This window comes from Hippocampus comes, unplaced genomic scaffold, assembly GCF_001891065.2.
Source record: "Hippocampus comes isolate QL1 unplaced genomic scaffold, H_comes_QL1_v1.1 scaffold113, whole genome shotgun sequence".
In the NCBI taxonomy this organism is placed as follows: Eukaryota; Metazoa; Chordata; class Actinopteri; order Syngnathiformes; family Syngnathidae; genus Hippocampus; species Hippocampus comes.
This window is the reverse complement of record NW_017806160.1, coordinates 414,660-427,299: the sequence shown is the minus strand read 5'-3', so window position 1 is coordinate 427,299 and position 12,640 is coordinate 414,660. Positions and strand designations below refer to the sequence as shown.

Sequence of the window (12,640 nt, the reverse complement as noted above, 5' to 3'; positions counted from 1 at the left end):
AGCCAGGTGTCTCATTTGGGTTCTTTTAAAAAAAAAAAAAAAAAAAAAAAAAAGTTAAAGTACCATCACTGTTCACATTGGTGCTTACGGACAGGGAGTGTTGTTTAGTTTAAAAAGAAAAAAAAAAAGGTACCCATCATCAGTAGTGTCAAAAGTCACAAAAGAAAACACAATTCATGGCAGAAACACACAATATATCGAGATATTAAAGAAAAGAAATCAAAACATTTGATACGCCTCTCAGCCCGATGTCATCAAGCCGTTTGGACTACGGCACTCGGTGCAGGATGTCTCACAGTGTTTATCCACATCAAGTCAAGAGTCACAAATAAATTAAAAACATTTTTCCCTGCCAGTCCAGTGATTGCCTGCAGGTTGCACAGAGGAGGCTACACATGATGATGTTTTTCTATTTTTTTTTTTTAAATCTCCAGTTAGTGATGGTCACGGCGAGAGGATGTGTGTTTATTAGTCCTTCCACATGGGACTACAAACATGGCCTCCACCTTACTCAAACATTCACAGCCGTACATGGTTGGGACGATTTTGGAGTGAATTAAAAAAACAAAAACAAAGCTAAATTCATGAAAACTGTACAATAGTAGTTCCTGCCATCTGGAAGATGAAAATAACAGTGAGATGATATTAACAGTGGTAGTGCTGCGGCCCATGACGACGGGAAAGGGTTTGGGGGCTTCGGGGGCGGGGAGACACAAGGACATGGGACAGGGTCGGTGGGTCTCAGTAGTTTTGGCTAAAAAGGTGAGGTAGGCCTTGGCTTGAAAACTGGCAGGGCTTCTTTCACATCTTGATGTCCTCCTCCACGCTGAGCTGCGACAGGGTCTTCTTGATGCGCAGCGCCGTCAGACGCGCCGCACCGTTGGCGTACCAGCACTCACGCATGATCTTGCCCATCACGCGCAGTGACTTCACAGCGTGCACACAGGGGACACATGATGTGTTAGCATTAGCATTAAGCTAGCGGACAACATGCTGAGCTCCGCGATTGTTTTTCAATATTCTTCTGTAAATATTCTCTTTGTTTGATGTTTAGTTTGACAGTTCAGGGTGTCCCCCGCCTCCTGCCCGAAGACAGCTGGGAAAGGCTCTAGCACGTCCGCGACCCTCGTGAGGGTCATTGGATCAGAAAATGGATGGATGGAAGGATATTCGGGGCAGTATAAAAACTCGATGAGTATTTCCCATTTGACATCCCCAGCTAGTACAATGGAGGATGGGAAGTACTGTGACGTAATTCGGTCATTTCATCACGCTTCCTTCTTGGTATATATGGTAGCTTGATAGAAAGCTGTTCAGATATGTGGAGTTATTCAATACTCTCCTGAAAAAAAAAAAAATCCCTACAACTAAGTCAATTGGTTACCTCGTAGCTCTGCCACCAGTTGGGCACGTTGGGCCGCAGCTTCTGGTCACACACCACCTTCCTCATCTCCTCTATGGAGGGGTCAGAGGGCACCAGGTCATAGTAGGGCAGCTGGTACTCCTCATGGATACCTGCCACATAAGCGCAATGGAAGCGGTCGGGTGCGTCCCGGAGGCTCTGCGGCGCAGTGGGATGTGTGTGTGTGTGTGTGCGTTTTCGTGCGCGTCTCACCTCCAGCATTGCAGCGGCGCGCGATCTCCCAGTAGACCAGGCCCAGAGCGTAGATGTCGGCGCACTTGAAGGAGTCAAAGTGCTTCATGTTGATGCTCTCGTCCAAAACTTCTGGAGCCATGTACCTGGGAGGTTGCACAGCATGACGTCAGGTTGCAGAACAAAAATTTGACAGCCAGACCATGAGCCTACTTTATTCATCGATTCAAGTTTGTCGGGACAATTTATGATCGATTTGAATCAAATTGGGGTGGCCCGGTAGTCCAGTGGTTAGCACGTCGACTTCACAGTGCAGAGGTACCGGGTTCAATTCCAGCTCCGGCCTCCCTGTGTGGAGTTTGCATGTTCTCCCCGGGCCTGCGTGGGTTTTCTCCGGGTACTCCGGTTTCCTCCCACATTCCAAAAACATGCATGGTAGGCTGATTGAACACTCTAAGTTGTCCCTAGGTGTGAATGTGAGCGTGGTTGGTTGTTCGTCTCTGTGTGCCCTGCGATTGGCTGGCCCCCGCCTACTGCCCGAAGACAGCTGGGATAGGCTCCAGCACCCCCCGCGACCCTAGTGAGGATCAAGCGGTTCGGAAGATGAATGAATGAATGAATGAATCAAATTGGTTGAGCTTCCGTAGTCTAAAGCGCATCCCCGAGAGAGAGAGAGAGAGAGAGAGAGAGAGAGAGAGAGAGAGAGAGAGAGAGAGAGAGAGCTCGTTTCTAAAAGCAGAGACCGTGTTGCCGCTCTTTTTAGCGACTCATCCCTCCCGAGCCACATACTTTGAAAAAAAGCTTGAGCGGAATCATTTTCACATTGCTTTTCATATGACGAGTGGAGCCAAGCGCTAAGCAATCATTTGGTCAATCACACTCAACCTTGCCAGAGATATGGAGGCCGTTTATTCACTGAAGAGGTGCACAGATTGACAGCTGATCGATGATCAAATGAAACGATAAATATTTTTGATAAATCGACTCATCATTTAAAGGCCTCGTTTTATTTTCAATTGTCCAAAGCCTGTCATAAGTCGATCTTCTCTGATTTGTGTTGTGCTCCATGAAATCGTACTGATACTCTTCGCTTTTACTTTGGAATTAAGAATAATCAACATTTTTGCCATTTTTCTGACACGTCACGGACAAAAGCAGGAACGGATTGATGACTCATATATGTTTGTGCATTTTCTGCACCGTCGATTTGACATAATGTCCTGTTGTAGAATCAAGGGATGGAAATTAAAACGGGCTTTTCAGAAATCTGATTCGCTGTTGGTAAGTGCTCTTCAAGAGCTTTGCTTTTTTCCCCCCCTTTTGCTTTATCACATGGTGTTTGTTGTTACGTCATGTGGACCCAATGTGGATTGTTTTCAGCGTTTTTTTGGCCACGACGTTCGTCAAAGTAGAATCTGTGCTTGGTGGTTGCGCCTTTTCGGCAGCACGCGTGTACCAGCGCTGATTTTCATCGGAAGGAATGTCGGCGCTATTTGACGGTCGCCGCTTGACCACCTGCCGGCGCTTGTGTGTTTTTTGCGCCGGTATTTTGTTCAGCGGAGATGGCGGCGCGGTTGGACAGTCTGTGCTAGTGCAGTTGAATGGATGGCTCGTGGGAGCCGAGGATGAGAAGAGAGGAGCGGATGCACATCTGGAACTGGGAGTCGGCGCTTGGAACTGAAGCGGATTTACATGGGACGGGAGAAGTGAACCAATCTCGTTTTTTGTCAATGGACGCTACAGCTTCTTGTTTACTTTCAAACTTGGCTCGTAGCAGACGTGCGCACATTTCGAGCAGGACGTCTGTGATCCACTGGTGAAAGGACACTTTGATCCTCTCCTCTTTCATCGAGAACTGCTTCAAACAACAAAGCGTATGAGGGGAAAAGTGGCTAAGATTGCATGAATGTCCGTGTTTGATGTTGCGTTATATTGTTATTTTATGTGAGCTGTTTTTTAAAGCGCTTTGTTACAGCTGCAGCTGTTGTGAAAGCACGAGATCCAATAAAGATGTATTGTATGAAATAATCCAGATTCCTGGAATGCTGAAAACAATTGTCAGCCGCAGCCCTAACTCGTACTGACACGATGGAAAAGAAACTCACAATGCAAACAACCCACTAGGACTACAAAAATGCAAGCAAACGCGGAGGCTGCACGGATGCGGCTCACTCACCTTTTGGTGCCCACGCGCTGGTTGGGGGCGATATCAATGGTGTCCGTAATGGATTCGTGGCGGACGGCCAGGCCCAAGTCGGCGATGGCGCACATGCCGTTTTTTTTCACCAGGATGTTCTTGGACTTGAGGTCACGGTGCGCGATGCCGGGCTTACCTACGGGGGAGGCGCGTGGAATTAATTGGGACGGGGTGAATTCAGTGACGCGAAGGCGCACGAGCGAGCTCCCCTCACCCTGAGTGCCGAGGATCTCCATGTGCAGATGTGCCAAACCGCTGGCGGCCGACAGCGCCAGCTTGATCATGCCCTCGATGGTGACGGAGTAGCGATTTAGGTAGTCGAAAAGGGAGCCGTGCTCGTGATAGTCGGACACCAGCCACAGCTGCGTCCACGTGCCGTTGTCTGGAGGAGAACACGCATGCAATTGCTTTGGCGAAGAGATAAAAAGGACATTTGATCGAATTTGTGTTTTTCATCGAGACTAAAATTGCATTCGGAGCAAACAGACGTCTGTGGGGAAACACAATTCTGAGTGACGCATTTCCAGGATCCGCAAGTGGGAAACCCCCGGCCTATTTCGACACGCGGCCGTCAGCATCCGTCGTCCTTTTCTTCTCCTTGCCTCACCTTTATTGTCTGCCGCGATGAAGCCCAGGATGTTTTCATGGCGCAACATGATTGTCTGGTAGATCTCGGCTTCTCTAAACCAGGAGCGCTCCTCCCTGGATGAGAAGATTTTCACCGCCACGTCCCCGCCGCGCCACTTCCCTCGCCAGACCTCGCCGAAGCGGCCCTTCCCGATGATTTCCTGCAGTACGATGGTCCTGGCCACGGTCCGCTGCACAAACAGGGGCAGGCCTGCAGGGGGCAGTAAACAACAAGAGAAAACGGTCTTGAGCTGGTTGGTGACTGTGAGGAAGCGCCAACAGCAAAAGAAAGGCAAACGTGTTTCAAAGCGTGCAGCCTGACCTCATGGGCACGGGAGTGCGTGTTCCCATCATCGACATGTTTGCACACATTCCGAGCGGATTACGCTCGCAACCGCAAGGTATTTTCACGACTCTCCACTGGACCGCAGATAAAATAATTGCTGCCATGCAATTTTTCCAGTCTTGTAAAAATCCCACAAATCTTTCTCAAGTGTTTATAAAATGGTGCGATAAGACTTCACTGAGCCGCAGCTCCAAAAAGTTGCGGGAGGTCATCGCGACCTACAGTTCAAATCGGCACATCTTTGGGGATAAAAAAAACTGCAAGTAGCCACTCAAAAGCGCATTAGCTGAAATTGAACTTGAGGTAAAACAGTGATTGATCCCCAACACCAAAGTGGGGCGAGATGTTTATTTATGTATTTCATGATTTGCATCAGAAACATGCAGCGCTTTGGAGGCAGACCTGCACCGTAAAGACGATTTATTTGGGCGAATTCAGATGCAGTTTATAGGCTGACAAATCCACTTTTCTGCAAAACACGACATCTGGAAAGGCATTTGTTGGATCGTGTTCAGCGAGCAGTGAAAATTATTTTACTGCGGAGCCAAAGAAGAAAGACTCTGCATGTGGATGCTCTTATTACTGCTTGGAGATTATTGGATAACTGAAGCAAGTAGAACGGTAAGATGTCATTTGCAGGCGGTAGATCAAAGAAAACACTTGGATGAACATACTTGGGAAAACTACGAGAGGCTAATTCGAATGCGTTCCGTGACCGCGCTCCGAAATCAAATCACTCGTCTCTCAGTGATCTTTCGTCATTGAAATGGACGCAAATGCTTCTGGTCAGTTGCGGCCCACACGTTTCTCGTATGGTGTTGTGTAAAAATGTTTTTAACATTTCGCAATGCGGGCTTTCACTCCCAAAAAGTCTGGGCTTCAAAATGCAAGAGCCAAAGAAAGCGGAGTGATTCTGCGTTGTTGTACCGCCATGGTTTTATTTCAAAGGGCTGACCTTCGACAGGATGCGTTACGCCGATTTGCTGGAATCTTGTTGCCGGGCAAACTCAGAGGCTGCATTCAAAGTTAACCTTGCTCTTTTGTTACGGGGTCAAGCTGACCCATTTGAAAAATCTGGAACTCAAAAAAACAAGGTCTGCTTTTCACTTTTCTTATTTTAATTGCATTTCACTGTGTTATCTGATATTTTGGGGTGATTCAACAGAGGATGAGCTCAAATAACAGGAGGGTTAAAAGATGAGTAGAACTCAAATCAGCGCTACGATTGTCAGCATGCATGCGATTACCAGAGCCTGATCCGGAGGTAGACATGTCATAGATGAGGTCCTGCAGGGTCTTGTCCTTGGCCAAGTACAGATGGTCACATGACGGGTCCTCCACTTCCAACCTCTGCCTGTGACTGTAGGCCCTCTGGTGATACTGGAACAGGAAAACGCCCACCATGAGCAGCACACAGAGCAGAAAGACGGGCCCCGCGATGACCGCCACCAGCTCCACGGGACCCCAGGAGCCGGCCGAGCCCGAAATGTCCTCCTTGGTGGGCACTGAGAGCACAGAGGGGATCGAGCAGAGAGGTCGATACTTGCGTGTCGGTCTCGCGGTGGGAACGGGTCGCCGTGCCGACGCGACAGAGCCTTACCGGGGACTTTCAGGTCAATGCTGTTGCAGTAGTCCACATAGCAGCAGTGAGTGTTGAGCAGACCCTCGGCGCTCAGGCAGTAGAAGGGTTGCCCGGGCGGAACCAGGTTGTCCCTGTTGATGCAGATGCGTACGTGCTGCTCCTTCCCCTGGATGGTGTACGTGGAGGCCATGCAGGCGCCGTCCGTCTCACACTCATAGCCCGTCTTCTCGCAGGTCGTGCAGTTGCAACGAAGAGCTGGAGGAGGTCAGGCAGTCGAGGCGTTACCGTGGAATGCAGAGAAATGTCGCCGCGTGCAATCAACAGCCCATATTTGCACATTTTGCTCAGATGTAGACTGCAAACACAAGTATTATCTGTTATGGGATGTCTCCGACTGGACAGCATCGTGCACTCCATCAAAGGAGCAAGGATGGAACGATATCTAACGATATCTGTGGCAAGGCTCACAGCTCAAGCTCTGCGGGCTGGCTCCTGGTACAGGTGGGGCGGTGAGGAGCACGAGAGAGAACCAAAAAGAGCTCTCTTGGTCTTGCTGGCCCCCTTCCATTCAATGTTTACGTTTGTAAAACCTCCCAAAAGCTCTTACTTGCTGCAGCTATGTTCTCAATAACAGAAGCCCCACCCCTGCCCCCTCCCCGAAATGTTTTTTCCACTGTCCTAGTGTATATAATACAGTCCCTCGTTTTGCTGGAATCTCTTGTCAGAGTGAATCATACAAAGGAGTAAAGATTCAAAACACACCAATCAAAAGCGTAAATGCTTTTCAATCTAGATAAGAAATGATGTTCTTTTCCCATAACTATCAGTTAAGGTTCTTCAAAACATTTTCGAAATCTCCCGCCCCACCCAAAAATTCTTGACTTTGCTTTTAAATCTCCAACTCTGTTTTTAACTGCTTTTAAATGTTGGACTTTTAGTGGCAGTAGGTGAAACACAGTGAAACACCCTCGAAATCAGTGAATCTCTTTTCTACGATGATTTTTTTTTTTTAACAACCTCGAGGTAGTGCCTCGGTCAGGGGTCTCCAAGTTTGATCTTGGAGGCCAGTTTGAGATGTTTCCCTGCTCCAACACACCTGATTCAAGCGATCAGCACAAGCCTGTTAAAAATCCGGCATTCAAATCAGGTGTGTCAGCGCAGGCAAAAACAACACCTAAAACAGGCCAGATAGGGGCTCTCGAGGATGACAGTTGATCAGTGACATGATCTTCGGCGGTATCATTGTTTGTTTTTAAACCATGACTTTGCATTAAGTTTGTGGGGGAAGTCCCAAAAGAGTTTGGTTTGGAATGAATAGTGATTGGCGCTGGCAATTGGGAGCCAAGTTATTCACAGGGACTGATGTCGCAAGCCACGATTAAAATGCTGTTTTGCGTGTATGCATGCAGTCCGAGTTTTGCCAGGTGGCTCGCATCTGATAATTGCGCAGCAGGGGAAACGCTGAACCCACAGTAACACGCAGATGGAAAGAGTTCAATTCAGGCTGGACACACTTTTGGTGATGTCAGACACAGAGCAGGACCTAAGTAGCGGCACCCAGACGGCCATGAAATCAGAGCCTTCACGGCGGATGGACCCAAAGAGGCTGTGTGGAGCCCGTCCTGCCTGCAGGGGAGACAAACTGACACTAAACAAGGACAGGAGGCTTCAGCCAAATCCCCATTGTGGCTTTAGGCTTCATTCCTTGCCCTTCTTTAGACCTCACTGACGCAGAGGTACACCATGGTTTCGATACGTAATCATTATGAGATTTAAAAAAAAAAAAAAAAAGATGTAAATGTGTCCAACCCCATTTCATTTCCTCAAAGCTTTTACAATACACTGCACCTTTCTTACAACGCAGTTTATAGCTGGCCATTTGAGTCACAAGTGGATCCGTGCCGGGCACAAATGACTGGTTGTGAGCCAACCAGTCGTCGTGGTGGCCAAGTAGCCGGAACTCAAGAAACCGATTCATTTTGGAGCCAAATGGGACTTGGAGTCCAAGCGCACATGTTTTCATTTCGCTCCGGCCAGTCCGCCCCCCCCCACCCCCCCAGGCTTCAACCGAAGTTTTGGAGCATATCAGGACCCGAGTGGGCGTGGGGACTTGTTCCCGAGGGGACCTCAATCAAAATCCTTGCAATAACTGTGTAGTCTCGCAGTAACATGTCACAGACCGAAAGCCCCATTGAAATGAAGAGTGGACCCCTCAAGACTTCGACTGTGGACCACAAAGCAATAATAAGCCAAGATGAGAGGAATTCTTATCTTTATTCTTTTCCAGAGAAGCGTGACAGTCAGTTCAAGCTCTAACAATGTCTGGCACAGAGAGAGAAAAGATTTAAGCGTGGCGAGTTTCCAACTAATCTTCTGTCTTATCCGGAGGGGTCTCTTTGACCAGAGATGCTCTCACAATTTCAAGTGTGGCTGAGCAGATTTTTCACAACAGTTTTCCACCCACGGCGGGACTACCTTGCGACATATACCAAATTGCGGTTGCATCAATCAGTACGCAGGATGCCGCTTTTTGCACAACTAACTGCAACGTCACAAAAGCGGTTGAATCCTAACCGCGGCCTGATCCTGCGTGGGGAGAGGATTGTTGTTCTTGTTTTTAAACACTACGTGACTGTTTACTGGAAAGGAGGAGCAGGAATATTTCGACTGCACTTTGCAATACAGAGGGCGACCGGGAAGAGACACGCAAAAGGAATTTCCGGCCCAAGGTGAAGCAAATTTGAACAAATCACGTTGAGGGAAAAGGCCAGATGACAGTTCAGCATTGAGGTATGGTTTTATACAGGATGACGACTAGAAAGCCATCAAATGGTGTCCCTTTGCCATTTGTAGTACCTCTGCGTGAAGGGGGTTGAGGTGGCACGCGCCAAGAGGCGCAAACATGGCGGAAAGCCAACATTATTGCCTCAAGTCCTTCGCTGATGGTTTGTTTTGTAGAAGACTGCACTCGAGGCATGGACCAGCGTGGAGCAAATACAGACATTGGTGCTAAGAGAGAACCCACGAACCCAAAATGACTCAGCACCAACACCACGGCTACAGAGCAGATTTCAAGCCGCTCCACATGACAGAGCCAAGTCGAGGCCTGATGTGCGCGACCGGCATTTTTGGGTGAACTCTGCTCTTGTATGCGCATTGCTGTTGGTCTTTACACTGGTGCTTTGTGTGCAGATTAAGACGACATGAGGAGGGATTGGATCGAAGCGGCCCTGCATGAACAAAGAGCTGCCGGGCAGGCGGGGGGGATGGGCGCCGTGGGTTCGCTTGCCACAGTGAACGGCAACAACCCCAACATTTGAGCGCCAGACGGGGGGGCTGGGCTGGACAATAAAAAAACGGGGGCGGGAGTAATGAGCCAGACTTACAGGGCCTCCAGCTGCGATCGGGGTCCGCCCAAGGGACCAGCTGTGAGTGTCATTAAAACCCAGTCTAGACTTTGACTTACCGGAGGGTGGGGCCAAGCAACAGGAACAAGGGAACAGTGAAGTTACAAAGGGGAGAACACATCGGGCCGTGTGTTTGGCAAGTTCCGATCATTCCGTGCATGCTGAGGCAGGAAATGACAAAATGTAGTGAGGAAGGGATTAAGAAAACTTGGTTGCCCAAACTAGTTTTGCCACAACTTGGACCAGAGAGCAAGCCACAGCGCGGTTGCCTTCATCTCAACAATACACAATGCACCCTGTTGACTCCATTGTACGTATATTGGCGCGACTGCATTCAGGTGTTGCGTCAAAAGCGAGACCCACAAAAGCACAGAAAACACAGAGCGCGCGCGTGCGACGAGCACAGCAGCACCATTACCCAAATGTACTGGCTGAAATTTGATCACTACAAATACCAGACAGAGTTGATCAAGACTAACAGCCGCCACCAGACAGTGCAACACACAACACACAACACACACACGCGAACAAGCGCATCTGAATCAATGCTCCGGGAAAGAGGAAAGTCATTACCTTTGTCTGCATCTGAGACTCAAATTACTGATCTGATTCTCAAGTCAGGTCCCGGGACTGCAGCAACCTCCCACCCGACGACTACTATCGCTACTACTTCATCATTGGTGGCAACACAGTAGTTTGCAGCCGTTTGTTTTCTTGAATCACTCTATCATGGTACAATGTCAGCATGCCAATCTCAAAACTCTCACTGTCTGACATATAAAAACGTCCTGTATCTAAAACAAAAACCCACATTTCCTTTTTGGGATGAAGACTTGCAATAGTTTCAAGAAAAACGTAATAGACTTACGATACTTTGTGCTCCGAGCGGACGATATTTGGTTTCAAACACACAACTGGCGAATTAAAAAAATGCTACAATATAAATTTGTGTCAGAAAGCTTCCCAGGCTGGTGCCAAAAAAGCTTTTGGACCTGAACTACAGGTTTTCCCTTTTGACCCAATGATCAAAAAAAAGAATCAATGGCGTTGTGGTGGCAAGACACCAAAGCCCTGAGCATCCAACACAACATCGCCACGTCGGGGCAACCAACCCACACACACGACTTGGCTCACTTTTTCCTCTACACCGAATTCCAGGGTGTCTTCCAGGGGCTCGTTTTGAAGAACAGTCGTGGATGACAAAATAGCTGTGACAATAGAACTCTAGATGATCCCAGGAGAATCCCGCCAGGAGTGCATGAAAGCGCGTGTGTGTGTGTGTTATTTCCCAGGGGGAAACTGTGGTTTGGATCTCAAATACCTGTATATCTTGGGTGACGGTAGTCCTGGAACTTTTATGATAAATTCGACCTACGGGTTGCAGTGTGGTTGACACATGAGGGTCAAAAGCATGCCTGTCCATTTATATAAAAAAAAAAAAACATGTCCATAGGAATAAGGCAACTAGCTGGTTGTAGGCTTCTTTCACTATCAAGTGCCTCACTGAGTTGGTTATCTTCTGAATTTGTTTAAATTATTTATTTGTTCGGCGAATTGGGTCAATCGCTGCTCAACAACATTCAGGATGATTAAGCGGTGTTTTTCTCCGTGTCATCACTGAAAGACTGAAATCAAGGCTTCCAGAGTACCAACAACACTTTCTTCCAATTTGTGAAAGCAACGCTGCTCAGAGGAATGAACTGTATGGCATGTTGCTCACCAACGTTCCGTTCCCACTCATTTTCCATGCATCTGAGCATACCTTTGCCCCGGGCATCGACAGGACTAGCTACGGCCCTGGACTCATTCGCTCTCGTGCATTGTTGACACGAGGCAGCGCTGAGCTCCACGAAGCCAGTGAATTGCAGCACACATTGGCCAGAGACACTTCATGCGTACGTCGCTGCAATATGCTTCAATTGGGCTGCGGTAATTCTCTCAAGCATCAGTGTTCTTTTCCCCGTTCGGCTATGAGAGGATTTGGCGAGATGAGGAGTGGACAGCACGAATGCTGAACAACTCGGCGTCTCCAAGTGATGTGTTGGCAAACACATTGCAACAGTCTTTTTTTTTTCATTTTCAACCACTTCAAGCAATTGACTCCATGTTTTTGTTTTTTTTTAATCCTGAGCAAAAAGTGTAACAGGTGTAATATTTCACATATACTACAAGACACAACTCAATGGTAAGACTTAATAATTGACCAAACCCTCCACAGGAGGAATGTTATATTAGTCAAGAACTTCAACATTAATACCACTGCAAAGACGCCGCGTGTATGACCCGGAACTAGGTCAAAAGAACCAAGTGGGCATCTTCGAGCAAGGTCCACGTGACAAAGATTACACGACACTGTTGCGCATTTCAGTCCGAAATGCACTTTCATCATTCTTTCTCTTCTTTGACTCATTTTTCTTTTCTGCTCCGTCAACCTCTTGAGCCAAATGAACTTTTCAATTTCTTTCTATGAGGCGAACATGCAAATGCAAAAAGCCAATCGAGCTCAGGTTTCAATATTTTTAGCGATGCGCTGTACACGTTTGCGTGCACAGAGGGGGTGACGACAGTGCGCGATTGTGCAGCCCCGCAGCTCAGAGGGAACACTGCTGTGCTCTCCAAAAGTTGAACATTTGAAAGGACGATGCTGAAAGACGTCACACCTCCGCCCACCATGAGGGCCCCCCACCCGTGAGAACGGCACCATCGCTGTACATGCAAATGTGCTTTTGTACTTTTCAAAAAGCCGTTTGATGAAGGTGGATATTCCACATCAGCCTGTAAAATTATATATAGTCTGTCACATCTGCATTCCAACAGCAGCTAAAAAAAAAAAAAAAAAAAAAAAAAAAAAAAAAAATTCGGGGGAAAAAAACACCCCCCACAAACG

General features: G+C 47.9%; 1 protein-coding gene across 1 annotated transcript in view; it reads right to left on the bottom strand.

The window, feature by feature from the left end:
- Positions 1-42: 42 nt before the first annotated feature.
- Positions 43-12,640, bottom strand: part of acvr1ba (activin A receptor type 1Ba) — a 20,549-nt gene continuing 7,951 nt past the window's right edge. Inside the window, exons 2-9 of the mRNA XM_019895649.1 lie at positions 6,365-6,601; positions 6,012-6,269; positions 4,399-4,629; positions 4,006-4,173; positions 3,771-3,927; positions 1,616-1,740; positions 1,385-1,515; positions 43-927 (exon numbers count right to left, since the gene is read on the bottom strand). Coding sequence (XP_019751208.1) covers positions 802-927; positions 1,385-1,515; positions 1,616-1,740; positions 3,771-3,927; positions 4,006-4,173; positions 4,399-4,629; positions 6,012-6,269; positions 6,365-6,601 — 1,433 coding nt within the window. The 3' untranslated portion in view covers positions 43-801. The remainder of the gene's footprint in view (positions 928-1,384; positions 1,516-1,615; positions 1,741-3,770; positions 3,928-4,005; positions 4,174-4,398; positions 4,630-6,011; positions 6,270-6,364; positions 6,602-12,640) is intronic.